Source organism: Pituophis catenifer, unplaced genomic scaffold, assembly GCF_029215685.1.
Source record: "Pituophis catenifer annectens isolate HBS135680 unplaced genomic scaffold, rPitCat1.0.hap2 SCAF_12, whole genome shotgun sequence".
Lineage (NCBI taxonomy): Eukaryota > Metazoa > Chordata > Lepidosauria > Squamata > Colubridae > Pituophis > Pituophis catenifer.
The window spans coordinates 3,406,698-3,427,229 of NW_027256892.1; the positions used below are offsets into that span (position 1 = coordinate 3,406,698).

The window sequence follows — 20,532 nt, forward strand, 5'->3', positions numbered from 1 at the left end:
ACCTTCTTACAAGCGAAGTCAATGGAGAAGCCAGATTCACTTAACAACCATGTTACTAACTTAAGAACTACAGTGATTCACTAAACAACTATGGCCAGGAAAGTCATAAAATGGGGCAAAACTCACTTCGCAAATGTCTCACTTAGCAGCAGAAATGTTGGGCATAAGTCGAAAGCTTATTTAGCCCAATTTATTTGGGGCATCTTGGCAAAAACGACTACCCCCCCCCCACACACACACACACACAGACACACCCAATTCATCCCAACTTCTTTCCATCCATGGAGCTACGGGGGAATTGAGATTGCTTCGCAGTTGTTGGAACAATGTCCATTCCTGTTTTCAATTTCACTTTGGCAGAAAGTCCGAGAGACAGAGGTATTTCCGCTGTAGCAAGCAGGAGGAGTGAATTTACCTAATCCATCTAATAAAGATGGCAAACAAAGTAGAAGCTGATTCTGCTGAATCATTTCCCCTTGGCACAAAAAAAAAAAAAAAATACTCCTTGGTCATTTGAGCACTCCTACTAGAAATTGGCATAAGAGCCCGTTTGGCATAATGGTTAAGGCTGAAGTCTAGAAACCAGGAGACCACGAGTGTTAGTCCTACCTGAGGCACAAAACCAGCTGGGTGACCTTGGCCCAGCCCAGCCCTGGGAAGGAGGCAAACCACTTCTGAAATCTTGCCAAGAAAATTGTGGAGACTTGTCCAGGCAATCACCAGGACTCAAAGCTGACGAGAGAGAGAGAGAGAGAGAGAAAGAGAGAGAGAGAGAGAGAGAGAGAGAGAGAGATTGTGTGCGTGCCCTCAAGTCAGCTTTGATTTACCGTATTTTTTGGAGCATAAGACGCACTGGACTATAAGACGCACCAACCTTTTTTGGCGAGGAAAACAAGAAAAAGAAATCTGCCTCTGCCTCCCAGCAATTTTGCCTCCTTGCAGCAAACAGCAAACAGCCTGCTTTACTTTTATTTTCGTTTTCAGCATAGCTTGATTAGCTTAACGCATTGTAAGCCGCCCTGAGTCTCCTGAGAAGGGCGGCATATAAATCAAATTAAAAAAAAAAATAAGAAAAAAAAATCTGCTCGCAGCAAGTTACCTCCTTGCAGCAAGCAGCAGAGGCCCGCGCAGCAATAGGCAATGGCAATCCCTGCAGCTTGAAACAGCTGAGGGTCGGAAGGCCGATCCAACCGACAATCAACTTGTGCTAATTAGGCTGTCCTGAAGCTGAAATGGGCTGTTTCTTCTTGCTGCTTGCTGCAAGGAGGTAAATTGCTGGGAGGCAGAGGCCAAAGGGTGGGGGCCAGTGGGTGGGCGGGGCTACATTCAGTGTATAAGACGCACCCAATTTTTCACCCCCTTTTAGGGGGGAAGGAAGTGCGTCTTATACTCCAAAAAATATGGTATATATAGGCACCGAGTTAGAAAACAGGAGACCGTGAATTCTAGTCCCATCTTAGTCATAAAAGCCAGCTGTGTGACTTTAGACCAGTCCAAGCCAGGTGACCTTGTCCCAATCCTTCTCTCCCAGCCCTGGGAAGGAGGGAAACCACTTATGAAATCTTGCCAAGAAAATTGCAGAGATTTGTCCAGGCACTCACCAGGAGTCAAAGCTGACTTGGAGGCAACAACAACAAAAAGCTACATACGTTCATGGGTTTTGGACTATATAATATAGAGATAGATAGATAGATAGATAGATAGATAGATAGATAGATAGATAGATGATAGATAGATAGATGATAGATAGATGATGGATGGGGAGGGGAGGGGGAGAGGGAGGGAGAAAGAGTGAGAGAGTGTGAGTCTCTCTCTATAAGAGAACCAGTCTGATCTAGTGATAAAAGCATCAGGCTAGAAAGCAAGAGGCCATAAGTTCTAGTCCTGCCTTATTAATGAAAGCCAGCTAGATGACTTTGGGCCAGTCCCTCTCTCCCAGCCCAGCTTACCTCACAGGGTTGTTGTTATGGGGAAAAGAAAAAGAGGAAGGTGTGTTGGATATGTTTGCCGCCTTGATATAAGCAAATAAACAAGATTCTTTCCACATTTATTTATTCATTTTTATTTAATTTAATTTGTATACCGCTCTTCTCCAACAGGACTCAGGGTGGTCAAACATAATATATAAAATTTAAAAGCAATTTAAAAAACATTTAAAACAACCCGGGTTAAAACCAATTACAAATTAAAATCGAAGGGATGGGATCAAGCCTAGGCCAATTGAATATGCTCCAAGTGCTTTGATACTTCGGTGTTCATTTCTGTTGCCCCACCAGGATCTCAGCAGTTCCGACTTGATCCGGCCTCGGGTCAGCCTAGTGTGTCAAATAGTGCGAGTTGGCCACATGGAGTTGAAAGAAGGCAAGAAGCATACTTGTGGCCTCCGGAGACCTTTTGGAGTAGCAGGTACAAGGGCTTGTTGGTGGTGGTGCTAAGCTCCTCTTTTCAAGAAATGTGTGTACTGGAAAACAACAATTGAAGTCCTGGGTTCAGTTCTTCATCTGGCCATTTGCATGCTGAGGTTCAACGTGAGAAGAAGATGAAAGCAAGATGAAAGCCCTTTCTCTACTGTAGAGTTGAAGTGGTCTTCGTCATCCTTGTGTCAAGTTTTCGAAAGATGCCCTAATTAATTCATGAGCCATGATCCAAACTTCAAAGGGAATATAGTCATTTATTAGGAGCAACATTCCGGCAATACTTGGATGCAGTTAGGCCTGATCCTACATAGATTTACATTCCCCTATGACCCTGTCTCTTCCCTCCTCTCTGGCCATGTCATAAATCACATTCTCCAATTAACCACTTTGGCTGGCTGTGAAACCTAACACCCTCCTTCTGATTGCGGTCAGAAAGAATGTATGGAATTCACTTCAGTTCTCCCTCCCTCCTGCTTATGGCAACTTGAAAGCTTTGCAAGTTGACACCTTGATCCATCAGGAAACTCAAGTGACATCAGAAATGTCACTGTCCCTGTCTTGCTTCTGATTCATCTGTTCCCCCATCATTGCAGTCATCTGAGTTTCCCTCAAGGAATGGAAGACAGAGAAGATTTGGGGCATATTGAGGTGGCTTTTAGATGATATCGGAATTGCAGGACAAATAGTACTTTGATCTTGGTGTGAATAAGGACGACTTAAAGTTGCCTCTCAAATGAGCTGTGGATGAGATTAAGAGGTTGTGAGGACATGGCCAGGGTTAAAAAAAAATGTATTTAGGGCAAGTCAATGTATTGCTGTCCTAATAGCTATCTTTTCCTATGTCCTCTAAAAGTATTTTCTGGCCGAAAAAAAGAGATATAGTATAAGCAGGAACCTACTTTGTAAAGCCGTTCCAAATACAAATGTGCTAGTATGCCTATAATAAATTAAAAGACGTTAAGTCATTGTTCCAGAATAATTCATTCTAAATCTTTCATGCTAAGGGAAGATCTTGAATGGAAGTTTATAGATGGTCTGAATCCCGCTATCCTTTTTATAACTGGCCAGGAGATCAGAGCAGCTTTTGTGTAGATCGTCTTTTCTTTTCTTTGTTTTGTTTTGTTTTGTTTTAATTTGTATACCGCCCTTCTCCAGCAGGACTCAGGGCGGTGAACAGCCAGAATAAAACAGAACATACAAAATTTAAAACCGTTTAAAAATAATTAAATATTTTTGGCCGCAATTTAAAACAACCCAACTAAAATCAATTAAATTTAACCAAAACTGTGGGATCAAGCCAGCCCGGCTAGGTGAAATAAATAAGTTTTCAGGGCCCGACGAAAAGTCCGGAGGTCTGGTATTGTACGTATCTCTGGGGGGAGGTTGTTCCAGAGGGCGGGCGTCGCCACAGAGAAGGCTCTCCCCCTGGGGGTCGCCAGCCGACACTGTCTGGCGGACGGCACCCTGAGGAGGCCCTCTCTGTGCGAGCGTACTGGCCGGTGGGAGGCTATTGGTGGCAGAAGGCGGTCTCGTAAATACCCCGTCCCTAAGCCATGGAGCGCTTTAAAGGTGGTCACCAACACCTTGAAGCGCACCCGGAAGACCACCGGGAGCCAGTGCAGCTCGCGCAGGAGAAGTGTCACATGGGAGCACCCTGTCGCTCCCATAATCCCCCGCGCGGCCGCATTCTGGACCAGCTGGAGCCTCCAGATGCACCCCAGGGGGAGCCCCATGTAGAGAGCATTTGGGTTTGGTTTTCTGTTCTCCATGTAAAGTTCTTGTTGTAAGATTGGTGGCCAGATTAATCACTTAAATGAAAAAAGGAAGGAGCCAGCCAACCAACCAATAAGTAGGCCATGTTGCGTACTTTGTGTGAATTATTTTCAAAGCACCGAAATAGGTAGTTATATCAGTCTGCATGATTGATAGATGGTCAACCCAACCAACGTTTCCTGAGTTTGGTTTAAGTCTTGGTTTCAAGTATCTTTTGTGATCTTAGATACATTAGTGCTTTAGAATTCCTAGCCAACGTGGCCTTTGATAATGTTGATGGGATTTCTGGAAATTGATGAACCAGTACATCTCGAAGGCATGATTTTTTTTTTTTACAGGTTTGAAATTTATACCAAGAGTTTCCAACCTATTAAGACATTTTTGCTGTGATCAGTAAAAGCCTATTTTTTTCCCCTTTAGTGATGGACGTTACAGACATCATTCATGGGAAGGTGGACGATGAAGAGAAGCAGCATTTTGTTCCTTTTCAGCAGTGAGTAGTTGAAATTCTAAAAAAAAAAAAAAAAAAAGGAAAAAAAAAGAATGCACAATTTTGGGGGAGTTGGTGGTCATATCTATATGCTTTCCAGAAAGTGGGCAGGTCCAAGACTGTTCTGTCCCCGTACCACACACGCACCCCCACAGACGGCCCGGAGTTAATAAGCCACACAACAAAACTCTTTGAAGATAAAGCTGGCAGCAACCCAGTGGCTAGCTGCCAATTCAGACTTTACTCACACAAAACAAAGATTAGACTGCAAGCATTCCGATAAAGCAGGCAAAGTCCAGTAACGCAGAGATCATGGATTATTTCCAGTTTCTGCTCGTCACAAACTGAACCAGCCACCACACCCACATTTATACCCTGTGGGATGTGGTCCAGTGACTCAGCTAATCTCTGGCACGCCTTCCCTTCTGCTGCGCACGCTTCTTCCTGCGCCTCTGTCGCGGGTCCAGCCACCACTTATCTTCTTCGTCGCTGTTCACCTGTGGCTGCGGTGATGTGCTTGGCTCTGAGCCTATCATTTGGCTTTCGATGTCTTCCGGAGGCATTGCCAGAGAGGAAGGTCCTGGAGAGGGAGGCCTTGCCAACTCCTCTCCCTCACTCTCAGAGTCTGCATCTGTCGATAGCCCAGGCTCAGGCAAGGGAGCCACAATAAAGACAAGAAAGGGGATTAAGCTAAAACAAAGCCTGTAAATTAAATTGAAGCAGTGAATGTGATTTATCAGAAGTGATCTCAGGGAGCTTCTGCCACAAGCCTATATAGAATCACTTCCTTTCTTGATTGGAATTACGTTTGATCAGAGTTCTCAGATGGAAAGAGACGTGTTTTAGTATTCAGACCGGCATGCATGCAACTCGTGTTTAGACCTTCCCTGTATGGGACAGGGTTAAAATAAAGAGGGATAAAATAATTTAGGGTTTTCATGTGGCGAGATACAGGAAGTGGCACCCAAGTAATTACAACTCTGCCCCTACCCCCAATATGGTTTTCACCCTCAACCATTCCTATGAATGAACAAACTATGTTTGTTATGAGACTAAAGAGCCTTGGCGGCGCAGCAGACTAAAGTGCTGTTAAGTAACACCAGCTGCCTGCAATTACTGCAAGTTCAAATCTCACCAGGCTCAAGGTTGACTCAGCCTTCCATCCTTTCAAGGTAGATAAAATGAGGACCCGGTTTGTGGGGGCAATAAGCTGACTTTGTATAAAAAAGAACACCGCTTTGGGGGGGACCGAAAGCCCTACTAAGCAGGTATATACAAAAGTATGAAGGCTATTGCTTAATGCATTGTAAGCCACCCTGAGTCTTCAGAGAAGGGTGGCATATAAATCGAACCAATCAATCAATCAATCAATCAATAAATAAATAAATAATTTTCTCAATCAGCTTGAAGAGATCTACCAGCTATTCTTATTCATCCGGTCCCTGCAACATTTGAACAATGGGTGGGTGGGTGGGTGGGTGGATGGATGGATGGATGGATGGATGGATGGATGGATGGATGGATGGATGATGTGCCATCAACTCATCATTTTACTCTTAAGTGACCATATCAATAGGGTCAGACAGGAAGAGCTGTTTTTAACCTGGTCTTTCAGATCTTCCTCCTGCAAGAAGAATCTTTATTTTTTTTTATTCATAATTTGATAATGTTGACAATCTAGAAATGTACCTCTTCTTTTTCTCCTCCTTTCCTCTTCAGGATTGCCATGGAAACATACATCAGGCAACGGCAGTTAATCATGGCACCATTAATAACGTCTCACGTGATTGGAGAGAATGAGCCCCTCACGTTGGTCTTCAACAAAGTTATTGCGGCCAAGGAAGTGAATCATAAAGGGCAAGGTACACACTGGAAAGATGGCTCCTGGAAGGAGGGGAGGGGAGGAGGGAGGGGCATTCCTTTGAGGTGAAAACTCATTCATGGCTTTGGATGGTTCACTGGTCAAGGACATTGACTTGGGCTCCTTCCTGCATGACTGCTCAGAAAATCTTTCATCCATTTGATTCAGTTTTCCTGATTAATGGGGAGAGCCACACAATTTTAGCTGGCACATTGATGATGTGTAGGTAACAAACTACAATAAAATTATGTTAGTGGGCAATTGCAAGAGAGGTTGGAAGCATGGCATGAAAGAAACAATGTTCTCAAAGGAAAAAAATGAAAAGAGATCCCTAAATTAATCCTGTTTGATATGAGCAAGAGGGACAACTTTTTTTGCCACTAAATCCCCAAAATAAAACTGGGAGGAGCCTACGTGGTTAGGTACGTTGCCATCCTGTAAAGTTCAACATCTACCAAGTTTGTATTTCTCCTATTGGTTCTCTTCCGTGCATGGATGATGCCATTTGCGATACATAAACATTCATTTTCACCTTTGAACTTTGAAAATCCTAAGAACAATCATTAAGTACAGACCCCATTGGAACCCTTTTCAAAGTACAGGACGGAATTTATTGAGGAGAAGAAAAGTTCAAATCATGTCCTGTGAAAATTGCCATGCACACATGCGCTGGAGAAGTCTTAAGCAAAACACTATTTTTTATAAAAACAGCCCCAATGCTTATTATTCCCCCTCCACAAAAGTGAAAAAACAAAAAAGGCATAGTAAACAACAACAGCAACAAAAAAAGACATTTCGATTTTAACCTCCACTCACTTGGGGAAGTCACGATTCTCTTTCCTTATCAAATCTGCACTGGCTGCTACTTCTTTCCAATAGCACTAATGCTGCTTTTTGTTATATTCTTTGCTCTCCGTCCCCTTTTAGGCCTCTGGATTTCTCTGAAACTGCTGCCTGGTGATTTAGCTCAGGTTCAGAAGGATTTTTCTCATCTCATTGACAGATCAACAGCTGTTGCCCGCAAAATGGGATTCCCAGAGATTATATTGCCTGGTGAGTAATTCAAGGGAAGATAAGAATGAGATTACATCTTTTTTTAAAAAAAAAAATAGTTGAGTCCAGATGTCCTCCAAATGTTGGGTAGAAAAGAGTAAGATTGTATTCCAATTTCCAAGTTGGACAAAATAATGTCCTTATAATTCTCTATTTTTAATTTTCAGGGGAAGTTCGGAATGATATCTACGTCACTCTGATGCATGGAGAGTTCGACAAAGGGAAAAAGAAGACTCCTAAGAATGTTGAGGTTACCATGTCTGTTCATGATGAAGATGGAAACATTTTAGAGGTAGGAAGGGATTTTTCAGAATAGTAAATTGGAGATAAACCAAAGAAATGCATAGATGTTCTCTATCTCTCCCCAAAGTTGGGAACTTTTTGGATCTTCTTGCCAATCCTTGGGACCATCTACAACAGGGGTGTCAAACTCAATCCCATTGTGGGCTGTATAAGGATTTTGTTTGCCCTTGGGGGGGCGGGGGGGGCATGGTCTGGTTGTACCAGCCAACTGAGTGGGTGTGGCTAGGGTGGGCCGGGGCCCGGGTGGCACAGGCTGGTCCCTTGCTGTCTGTAGGATGGCCCCGTGGGACAACTCTGGGCCTATCACAGGCCGGATCCGGCCCATTGGCCGCATGTTTGACACGTCCGATCTACAAAGTCCTTAGATTAAAATGTGGATTTTTTTTAGCAGGCCTGGGATCATCTGGTAACAGACACCCCATGCACTGGCTGCATCATGTATAATATTCTGATGCACTCCCTCTTGTGGTCTTGTGTTATTTATATTGATCTGTGTCTCGTAGAATGTTTTCATTGTTGGTTTTATTGTATGCTGCCCAGAGTATGCTTTGTAAATTGGACCAAAAAAAGAAAGAAAGAAAGAAATATTGTGCAGGAACTACTACAAGTGGATACTTTAACCAACAAATGGATCATCTAATAAAATACTTTCACTCACAGAATGCATGCTTTAACTCTGTTTTCTCCCACTCATGGATACTTTTAACTTTAACTTTTAACTTTTATTAGACTTCTATACCACCCTTCTCCCGAAGGACTCAGGGTGGTGTACAGCCATATTAAAACACATAAAATTTACAAAATTTAAAAACCATTAAAATCAAATATACAAAAATTTGGCCTACAAATTAAAAAAAAAAACTTACACCCATTAAATCTCCAAGTGGGTGGGTTTGAGTTCTTTACCTTAGCAGCTTCTGGGTTTTTTTCTTCCCCATTTGTAGCTGCATTCATTTCAAAACAAGGCACTAGTAAAACAGGTGAATGTTAACATACATTAGATTTGATGGAAGACTACATTCAGAGGTTGAACTGTGGGGTACCATCATCATACTTAGTTTGGTAAGGAAATGTCTGCAAGAAAACCACCAAGCTCAGTGTTCTGTCCCCGTACCACACACGCACCCCCACAGACAGCCCGGAGTTAATAAGCCACACGACAAAACTCTTTGAAGATAAAGCTGGCAGCAACCCAGTGGCTAGTTGCCAATTCAGACTTTACTCACACAAAACAAAGATTAGACTGCCAGCATTCCGATAAAACAGGCAGAGTGTCAACAATACAAGGATTAATCCAAATGCAGTCCGATAAAGCAGGCAAGTCCAGTAACGCATAGATCATGGATTATTTCCAGTTTTTGCTCGTCACAAACTGAACCGGCCACCACACCCACATTTATACCCTGTGGGGTGTGGTCCAGTGACTCAGCTAATCTCTGGCACTCCTTCCCCTCTGCTCTGCACGCTTCTCCCTGCGCCTCTGCCGAGGGTCCAGCCAGCACTTATCTTCTTCGTCACTGTCCACCTGTGGCTGCGGGGACATGCTTGGCTCTGAGCCTATCGTTTGGCCTTCGGTGTCCTCCGGAGGCATTGCCAGAGAGGAGGGTCCTGGAGAGGGAGGCCTTGCCAACTCCTCTCCCTCACTCTCAGAGTCTGCATCTGTCGATAGCCCAGGCTCAGGCAACGGAGCCACAACACTCAGAGAGCACCAAGGACCCTCTACGTTACGTAGTTTGAAAGGACTTCTACAATTTGTGGAATGTTTTGGCCCCTCTTTGGAAGTTATATGAAAACTTTGTTTTATAACTGAAAGTTTTTCTCTCCCATCACTGATTAAGTCTCATTTTCTGTCCTTTGTTCCTTTTGCTTTTTGTTTCCAATGTGCTCCAAAGAAAGCTATCCATCCGGGTGCTGGTTATGAAGGTATTTCAGAATACAAATCAGTTGTCTACTACCAAGTCAAGCAACCTTGCTGGTATGAAACTGTAAAGGTGAGATTATCTAATGGGAAATTGACTTGGTTAGGATGCATCCTTATATTGTTACAGACGTGAGCTACATATTCAATCTTTATTTATTGATTAGCCCTTGGGCCATATCAAAATGCAGTGCTCCAGAAACAATTATTACAAAAGTTTGGTAGAAACATTTTAAAATGAAATTGGAATAGGAATAAAACACGATTTAAAATAAAATTAGAGTAAAATATGTTCTAGAATGAAATCAGAGATAGAATACAATAATTTAAAATACAAATTAAATACTGTATGATTAAAATTATATTACAATGTCACCCCTGCATCTACCCAATCAGTCTTAAAACTACTATTAGAATTACATTATTAAATCAAGTGATCTTTCCTGCAATCTACCACATTCTGCTGCACCAGCTTTGTCCTTTTTTCCATCAATTTTACAGCAAATTTGGCAATCCATTTCACCAGCTGCAAGTTAGAACCTAACGAACAATGTTGCAAGAAGCACTCTTTAGACTTAGGGGTGCTAGCGTAAAAGATCCTGCCCAGCTGATGTTCCCTCAAATCTGAGTACAAGGGGCAGTCAAAAATTACATGGGACATTGTTTCAACTTCCCCCTTCCCACATAAACAGACTCTTTCGCTTACAGGGATACCCTTATACCTACCCCAAAGCATGTTTGTTTGAAGTTGGTCTAATCTCAGTTTGATAAAATATCTCCTTATGACGGGAAATTTTACCCACCTTAGAAAGGATGGAAGGCTGAGTCGACCTTGAGCCTGGTGAGAATTGAACTCGCAGTAATTGCAGGCAGCTGGATGTTAAATGCTGCCTTAGTAGGAGGCATTAGCCTCCTACGCCACTCAGGCTCCTAAAAAGACAATGACTAAAGAAATTATTTATTATTTATTTATTACATGTATTTATATGCCGCCATTCTCCCAAAGGATTCAGGGCGGCGAACACAAGTTAAGAAACAAGTACAATAAAATCCCATTTTAAACCAAATAACTAATTAATAGTAAATAATAAAACCCAGAATCAGAGTCAGCCTATTTGTTTGAACAGCCAAGTCTTCAGATCTTTGATTGTAGTCAACTCAACTTGCCTATTTTGTTACTTTTTTTAAAAAAAAAAAAAGTTGGAAATCACATCCTGCATTTAAACAGAATGGCTTCAGGTTGCTGTAAATCACTAATATCTAGAGAACAATCTCCCACAAATCTTGTCGGTTTTTTAGCAGGCAATTTAAAATGTGCTATGGTCAGTTTTAAAAGTTCCAAGTATAATTAGGCAAGTATTTTAATGAAGGAGTTAATTGAAATTCCATAGCTGAAAACCTAGGCTGGGGGGTTGGGGAAATGAGGAATTGGGTTTTTTTTTTAAATAAGGATCTAACAAATTTGCTTGTCAGCATAGGAACATTTAGCCTTCATTCATGCAAAGCACTTACCTTGAATACTGTATAAAAACATTCATATTTAAGGGGAAAGTGTGTAAGCATTAGGTTTATTCTACAGGAATTACATATTAAGGGAAACTAACAAAAATATGTACACCAGGCAGATGTACACACTGTCATCTACAGGTAGTCCTTGAGTTATGACCACAACTGAGATCAGAATTTCTCTTGGCAGTTGTTACGTGAGTTATGGCCAATTTGACAACTTTTTTTTAACCAATAGCACTTAGACTTGTATACCCTTCCTAGCGCTTTACAGCTCTCTCTAAGTGGTTTACAATGTTAGCAGATTGCTCCCCAACAATCTGGGTCCTCATTTTACTGACCTCAGAAGGATGGAAGGCTAAATCAACCTTGAGCTGGTCAGGATTGAACTGCTGGCAGTGAGTTAGCCTGCAATACTGCATTCTAACCACTATGCTACCACGGCTCTTTTTTTCCCCATGTTTGTTAAACTAATCACTGCAGTTGTTAAATCAGGGGTCAGGAACCTGCAGCTCTGGAGCCGCATGTGGCTCTTTCATCCCTCTGCTGCAGCTCCCTGTCGCCAGTCAGCTCCACAATTGATAGGGCTTTCAGTTAGGATAGGTAGAGGAAAAAGGATGCCGTGCTAGGAGGAGGCTCTATGGTGGGGGAACCGGACTTCCGGTTGGCTCCAGAATTGAACGGGGGGCTTCCGGTTAGGCCTTTGTGGCTCTTTGAGTGTTTACAGTTGCCGACCCCTGTGTTAAATGAACAGTAGTCATCAAGCAAATCTGACTTCCCCAAATGACTGTGCTTGTTGGAAGCCAGCTGGTAAAGTCCCAAATGACAGTCATATGACCTGCAACCATCGTAAATACATACCAGTTTCCAAACATTCAAATTTTGTTCACTGACTGTCGGGATGCTGCAACGGTTTTAAGCCCAAGAACTGGTCATGAGTCACTCTTTCTTTGTTGTTGTAACTTGGAACAGTCGCTAAATAAATAATTTTAAGTTGAGGATTAATTGCATGTTAAACAAAAATGCATATGGATTTATAAAATGATGAGGAAATGCTACCAAATAAATGGGAGGGGGGAAGGGAGGGGGAAATTGTTTAACTGAGATTCATCTGAATTCTATATACTTTGTTATTCACAATGTTTGTTACTGTTCATCATTTCTATAAAATTATTGCTTATTTTCTTATCACATACAGGTCTCCATAGAAATAAAAGAGGTTGGCCGCTACCATTTAAGATTTACTTTCCGTCACCGTTCATCACAAGAATGTAAGCATGAAAGAATGACAATATCTTTTTGATTTAGAAGCACAAAAGGGTTTGGAGGGAAAACAAAGGAAAGAATAGATTGTATCTGGTAGCAGAGGATGGTTTCGATCCATCGAGTGCCAATGACCTTTTTATTTGCTGGAGGTTTTGCAGCTGTAAACACCTTAAGTTTCTTTAGACTGTCCATTTCAACCTGCATTGCCTCATACCATCTGTCTTGCTCTGAATCAGGAAGATGTTTGATTTGCGTGAACGTATCAGGTGGAAGTGTAACATTGCAAATCAAAGGCAAGGGTGTTTTTGTCAGTTGCCAAGAATATCGTCGTGGAGGGATTCCCTTTGTGACCCTCTTGGAATGCCTCAGAACAGTCGTCCATTCTTCTTCCGTTTCGTCCTTGTCTTCACATTTGTCGCTAGCGTCAACATCCGCGGCTTGCGAAGATGGAACATCAGGTTGAGAAGAACTAGTGGAATCTTGATCACCAATCTGCGCAGCATCAGCAGAATCATCTCTAGGAATAGATTAAGAATAAGATTCTGGGCTTTGGATTATTCTTTACCTTTCCACCCTAAATTGTACTTTTCTGAACCATTTGTTAGCAAATGTCTATGGAGATTCTCAGTCATCCAGATCATGGTTGTCCCAAAGGTGCTTTTTCAAGAGGCAACTGGATTTTCTTGATATTTTTTTTTACTTGAAAATGTTTTGCTTCTCAACCAAGATTTTTTTTAATTCTGAGAACTGAAGAAGCTTCTTGGCTGAGAAGCAAAATATTTTCAAGAGGGGAAAAAAGCAAGAAATTCCAGTTGCCTTTTGGAAAAGCACTTTTGGAACATTCATTGACAAAGAAACTCTTTCTTTAACAAAAACCTAATTTGGCTCCCTGTATGTGTGAACAACTTTGTTAAATCCTGAGATGATGTCAGCACATCTTAAAAAAGCAAATCCCTCAAATCAGCTAAGAGCTCCAAATAGGATGCTCACCCTATTTTTTTATCAAAACTCTCTTTGAATAGACAGACATGATGCCTTACAGCATCATGTCTTCGATTTTGGCATTTAACTTGCCAACACCTTTCCTTGGTGCAACCAAAATAGTATTATCCACAGAAGGGAGAAGTATTTAGAGGTTCACATAAGTAAACATTACATCACAAAAAACAATAACCCAGTGAGATGAGGATGCCCACTAGCCACAATTGCCACTCTGAACTCCTGCACAAAAGGAAAAATCTAAATTAAATAAATACAAGGTAAAGGAATCCCTGCAAATTTTACTCCGCTAGTCATTGCTCACTTTAGGGGGCAGTGCTAATCTCCGTTTCAAGGCCATTGCGCCATCACTGTCCGAAGACATTTCCACAGTCAAGTGTCCAGCATGACATCACAAAGCACTGTAAACTTCTCACCAAAGTGGTAGCTATTTATCTACTTGCATTTGCATGCTTTCGAACTGCCAGGTTGGCAGAGGCTGGGGCAAGGACAGGAGCTCACCCATTACATGGCACTCAGATCTTGAACCTGGGTTCCCGGTTTTCCAGCCAACAACCCAGAATTTTAACCACTGAGCCACTGTGCTGTCCCTAAATACAGATGCATAAATGCTTACGATGAGTTTTGCAAAGGGACAGCGCAAAAGCATTTTACCTAAACAACAGCAGACTACAATAGGATTTTGTAGCTTCAGGTAGATGAAGATATAATCCTCACCGCTGCCCTAATGCCTTTTGTACAGGAGAAAATATCTGCCATAAAATTGCTGGGTGCATCATGCAGTGAAAAAAAAAAAAGCACTAGCAGGAGATTTCTACTGATGTTTGTTTCTCTGCAGCAAGAGATAAATCCGAACGGGCTTTTGGGATGGCCTTCCTGAAGCTGATGAATGTAGATGGCACCACTCTGCAGGACGGCAGGCATAATTTAGTAGTCTACAAGGTATGGTTCTGTTTATTTATTTATTTATTTATTTTATTTATTATTATTTTTTTAATTTGATTTATATGCCGCCCTTCTCCGAAGACTCAGGGCGGCTTACAATGCGTTAAGCAATAGCCTTCATTCTTTTGTATATTTATACAAAGTCAGCTTATTGCCCCCACAAACTGGGTCTTCAATTTACCTACCTTAGAAAGGATGGAAGGCTGAGTCAACCTTGAGCCTTGGCGAGATTCGAACCTGCAGTAATTGCAGGCAGCTGTTCTTAATAACAGGGTGCTTTAGACCACTGTAGTACCAAGGCTCTTTTGATTCTTTAATCCATTCAAATCTCTTTGCGGAGAGACAGGCTGCCTACAAAATTTGTTCTCCAGCAGTAGGACTCATAAGAAGTAGAAGTTGAAGAAGCAGTAGGTGGTGACGGAGTAGGACTGAGAAAAAATGAAGTAGTGAGCAGTGTGTACTAGTCCTGAATGCTTGTGTGTCTGTTGCATAAGGACCTGAATGGTTGTGTTGCTTCCCTTGAGTTTCGGAGTCCACTGACTTGGATATATGTAAAAGAAACTATGACATTCTTTCTTACACTCTTCTTCCTTAGAAAAATAGCAATAGCAATAACACTTAGACTTATATTGTATAGTAGTATACTATATTATAATTTTATTTCTATACCGCCCTTCTCCCGAAGGACTCAGGGCAGTGTACAGCCTATTTAAAGACACAAGGCAAACATCAATTAAAATTTAAAATTATTAAATAATTTGGCTCAATTTAAAACCCCAGAAATTTAAAATACCCCAATTTAAAATTATTATGTTGATAGCCCGGCCTGGCGGAACAACAGGGTCTTCAGTGCAGAGCGAAATACCCGGAGGTCCGAGATCTTATGCACTTCCGGGGGCAGTTCATTCCACAGGGCTGGGCTCCCACAGAGAAGGCCCGATGGCACCCTGAGGAGACCCTCTCTGTGGGAGCGAACTGGCCGGTGTGAGGCTATTGATGGCAGAAGTCGGTCTCGAAGGTACTGGGGCCCTATGCCATGGAGCGCTTTAAAGGTGGTGACCAACACCTTGAATCACACCCGGAAGACCACTGGGAGCCAGTACAGCTCGCGCAGGAGGGGTGTCACGTGGGCACAACGAGTTGCGCCCATAACCACCCGCGCGAACGCATTCTGGACCAGTTGGACCCTCCGAGTGCTCTTCAAGGGGAGCCCCATGTAGAGAGCATTACAATAGTCCAGCCAGGAGGTGACAAGGGCGTGAGTGACCGTGCGCAAGGTGTCCCGGTCCAGAAAGGGCTGCAACTGGCGAATCAGGCGAACCTGATAAAAGGCCCCCCTGGCCACGGCCATCATATGCTCTTCATAGTGGTCATATACCACTTCATAGTTCTTTACAGCCCTCTCTAAGCAGTTTACACAGTCAGCCTATTCTTCTTCTTGTGCCATATCCATTATTGGACGTTGGCGATCATGTTGGTGATCCTATTTTTATCAACGGCTGCACGAAAAAGTGCTGTTGAATTTTGTCTAAACCAGTCCCTTAGATTTTGAAGCCACGATATTCTTCTTCTGCCTGAACCTCGTTTGCCTTCAATCTTTCCCTGGAGGATTAAGTGAAGTATGCCGTATTTTTTCTCGGTGTCGCATCACACATCCAAAATATTCTTTTGCTTTTCTATGGTTTTGATGATTTCCCTTGGCTTTCCCAGGCGGCTTATTACCTCCTCATTTCTGATTTTATCAACCCAGTTTATAAATTTAGGTCCTCATTTTACCCACCTTGGAAGGATGGAAGGCTGAGTCAACCTTGAGCTGGTTGGGGTCGAACTCCTCAAAGTGAGCAGTGAGTTAGCCTGCAATACTGCATTCTAACCACTGCACCAGCACAGCTCTTGCACCTGATGCTCGACTATTAATGGTTAATACCCAATACAGTTAATAATTAATGCTTTTTTTTGGTGTCCCTTGTTTCCTGTTGTCAGGGTGAGAACAAAAAAATGGAAGATGCTAAGTTTTACTTGACGCTTCCCAGCACCAAGATGGAGATAGAAGACAGAGATGGAGTTGCATCCAAGCAACACACGGCCAATTTTACTCTGAATAAAGATAGCACCAAGGACAGCTTTCAGATTGCAACACTCATCTGTTCGACAAAACTGACACAGAACGGTAGGTTCAGCTGTAGACAAATTGGAAAAATGGCAGGCAAGTTGCGATTGGACATCTTGAACTATCCCATGAAACCAGTATAACAAAACTGGGCGGAGCCATTGCTCTCTGTATTTTCTGTAATTCTGACCATACGTCTTTCAAAGTGGTGACCACCACTACACTTTGTGGCAGCTAATTTCATTTTTAGTGTTGTGCTATGCAAAGATCTACTTCGAATATTATATCCTTTAGGATTATTGAATAATCCTTGTTTAAATTATGGACACAGAGGGGAAAAGTTCTATCCCTTTTTTTTTTTTTTTGCAGAAATTGTATATATCACCATCAAGATGTGGGCTATAAGCAATAAAGCCTTGGACAGGATTTCCCAAATTTTGATTTTACTGCATGTTATAAAGTAAAGGATGTTCCAAGGAGACTCACTTTGGGCATTTTTTTACTTCTCTCTGAAATCAAACATATCATACCCTGTTTTGATGGGTTAAATCAGTGATGGCAAACCTTTTCAGCACTGAGGGCTGAAACGGGAGTGCGCACATGTGCTTTGTGCACATCTGGGCCACAACCCGAAAGAGGAGCTGCCCAGGGCACATGTGCGTACCCAAAAATGAACTTCCAGTTTCAGCCAGCTACTCTTCTGGGTTTATGGCGCGCATGTACATGCGACAATCAGCTGGCCAGCATGCATGCTTACGCAGGAAAATGGAAGACCAGCTCTTCTAGTTTCCGGCCCTGCTGTATGCAAAAAGGCCAGCTGATCACGGTCTGTGCATGTGTGCCAGAAACCTGGAAAAGAAACGGCGATGCCCTGCGTGTCAGGTGACATGGGTCCGCGTGCCACTTCAGGCACACGTGCCATAGGTTTGTGATCACAGGGTTAAATTATTTATGAATGCCATATTTCTTATTCAGAGCGAGGGGGAAATCCTATGCAGTTTATACGATATTCAACCATGTCTGTCCTTCTGGGTATATACCAGTGGTGAAATCTGAACCGGTTTGCTACCGGTTCGCTGGCCGCACATGCGTGCTGCGTTCCAATCGCACACTGCATGCACATGGGCGGTGTGCACCAAACACGTGCTGTGCATGCGCACACGCATGCACAGTACGCACCGAAAGGAGGCTTGGGAAGGTAAGTAGAACAGTGAGGGGGGGGATCAGCTGTGGCGCGCAATTTAGCTTTGCTAGAAAGCAGCAAAGCTAAACCCCACGCCACAGCTGATTGTCGGAAATACTGGTTTGGAGGAACTGGTAGTTTTTTAACTGCCAGGCTAGCTACTAGTAGTTAACTACCGGGCTAACTACTGGTTTGCCCAAACCGGTTGCTTTTTTATCATTACCGGTTTTCCCGAACCGGAGCAAACCAGTAGCATTTCACCCCTGGTATATACAGAATATCTGTGTCATTCTTTGCCTTCTGAAACTTGACTTAATCTTCTCTGATTACCCTCATGTCTATCTTCTCAGTCCCCCAAGCCTAGACATTTGCTTGTTCTAAAACAATCCAAAGTGGTGTCTCAAAGGTGCTTTTTCAAGAGGTGGACTTTCTGGTTTATCTTTGAAGACATTTCGCTTCTCATCCAAAATGCTTTTCCAGCTCTTGGATGAGAAGCAAAACATCTTCAAAGAAAAACTAGAAAGTCCAGTTGCCTCTTGAAAAAGCACCTTAGGGACAACCATGGCCTGGATGACTGAGAATCTCCATAGACGTTTAGCAATCCAAAGTGGTCATTTTCAGAAAAACGAATTCCGGTTTCCAGCACTAAACTTCGCATCTCTTTTCCAAAAATGCTATTCAATACCAGAAAATAAATCTCTTGTGGGTCCTTCTTCTTAAATAAGACCATTGCCAGAACTCATATATCTGTTCCTTATGGCGGTCTGACTTTTGCTACTTTGCCTTTCCCAGTTGACTTGCTAGGATTGTTGAATTGGCGTTCAAACTCTCAGCATATAGGACACAACCTGAAGAAGCTGATGGACGTGGAAGGAGGAGAAATTGTTAAGGTACAAAGGGGCCACATGGGAGCAAACCTTTGGGGTAAGTCTTTAAGGACCAGGGTCCCATTTAACGTATTTTGGGAGAACAACATGAAACAAAGTAAGTACTCTCTTTTGTTTGGAGGAGAAATGTAGTATTTTTCTTGACTATTTTCATCCCACAAATTTATCTATGTTACTCGTATCAAAACATCACTTTCTTTTTAGTACCCTGTTTTCCCCGAAAATAAGACACCCCCAGATAATAAGCCCAATCGGGCTTTTGAGTGCATGCGCTAAAATAAGCTCCCCCCCAAAAATAAGCCCTCCCCAAAAATAAGCCCTCACCGAAAATATTTAACCGCATGTCCAGCTGGTCCTCGCCATTTCCTCTGGTTAGGGTTAGGGAGACAGAGCTGGAAATCAGGTAAGATGGCAAGAGGAGCCCCATCTTGCTCTACGCACCCCAAAATAATAAGACCTCCTCGAAAATAAGGCCAAGCGCTTATTTCGGGGTTCAAAAAAGTATAAGACAGGGTCTTATTTTCGGGGAAACACAGTATTGATGTGATATTTCTCCAGTAACAATCATGACTGGAAAAAAAAGTCAAGGAACAATACTCCCTGAGCTCAAATTATTAAAATTGATTAGGAAAACGATTGCAGAGATCAGGCAAAAATTCCAGCAGGTAAAACTTAAATCTTTTCTTTATCTTCAACTCCCTTCTTATTCCTTTTTCTAGTTTCTACAAGATACACTTGATGCACTTTTCAGTATAATGATGGAGATGTCTGACAATGAATCCTACGATTTTCTTGTATTTGATGCATTGGTAAGTTTTCCGTCTACCTGGATGCCCCTCATCATATCTTTATTCACCAGTAGTAGCGTAGTGTCGATTCAGACATTTGGCCTAATCACTTTCCCTATCATCCTCTATATTAAGTGTCTGCTTTTGATGTCCTTCATTGATAGACACTCAAGGGCACTATCCACCAGACCTTTCCCTAATTTTAGGCCATTAAAACAACCTTGCCATTAAAACAAACAATCTGAGTTTCAAGTTGCCATGAGCAGGAGGGAGGGAGAACTGAAGTGAATTCCATACATTCTTCCTGACCGCAATCAGAAGGAAGGTGTTAGGTTTCACAGCTAGCCAAAGTGGTTAATTGGAGAATGTGATTTATGACATGGCCAGAGAGGAGGGGAGAGACAGGGTCGTAGGGGAACATAAATCTATGTAGGGTCAGTCCTAACTGCATCCGAGTATTGCCGGAATGGTGCTCCTAATAAATGAATATATTTCCTTTGAAGTTTGGATCATGGCTCATGAATTAATTAGGGCATCTTTCGGAAACTTGACACTGAGATTGAATTGATAGGAAGAGTGATTAGGCCAAAGTTGCTCAGTTAGAATCAATGGGGCTTGAATCTAGAGCTCATTTGTTCAAATCCAACATCCCAGCTGCTTCACTATACTGTTTCTCATTCTCTTTAAGATGTATGGACTTCAATTCCCAGAATTTCCTAGCTAACATGGCTGAGATCTATGAGAGAAAGATCTATTTATTTGATCCAATCTCTGAATTTTTCTGCATCCTCAGATGAACACTTAAGAGACTTTAGCATTTATGGATATATGAATCACCTATCAGTAATTTGAGGATGGATTTATGAAGGACGTCACTACCAAATTAGGAACTTCTACTTTCTTGAGCTACAGTGTAGGGCCAATCAGTTCCATTCTCATCTGTGAAAACAAATTGGTAATTTTGATTCAATAGGACATGTTTTCTCTTTCAGTCCACCCCCATCTCATAGGACTGTGAGAATAAAATAAGTAA

The 20,532-nt window shown here is 42.3% G+C and overlaps 1 protein-coding gene across 1 annotated transcript in view; it reads left to right on the forward strand.

Annotated features, from left to right (window-relative positions):
• The first annotated feature begins 2,330 nt into the window (after positions 1-2,330).
• DOCK5 (dedicator of cytokinesis 5) overlaps positions 2,331-20,532 on the forward strand; it is a 93,995-nt gene continuing 75,793 nt past the window's right edge. The window contains exons 1-11 of the mRNA XM_070952288.1: positions 2,331-2,406; positions 4,611-4,683; positions 6,400-6,542; positions 7,469-7,594; positions 7,762-7,886; positions 9,790-9,888; positions 12,520-12,592; positions 14,425-14,528; positions 16,515-16,701; positions 18,617-18,714; positions 19,431-19,520. Of these exons, the coding sequence (XP_070808389.1) occupies positions 2,346-2,406; positions 4,611-4,683; positions 6,400-6,542; positions 7,469-7,594; positions 7,762-7,886; positions 9,790-9,888; positions 12,520-12,592; positions 14,425-14,528; positions 16,515-16,701; positions 18,617-18,714; positions 19,431-19,520 (1,179 nt within the window). The 5' untranslated portion in view covers positions 2,331-2,345. The remainder of the gene's footprint in view (positions 2,407-4,610; positions 4,684-6,399; positions 6,543-7,468; positions 7,595-7,761; positions 7,887-9,789; positions 9,889-12,519; positions 12,593-14,424; positions 14,529-16,514; positions 16,702-18,616; positions 18,715-19,430; positions 19,521-20,532) is intronic.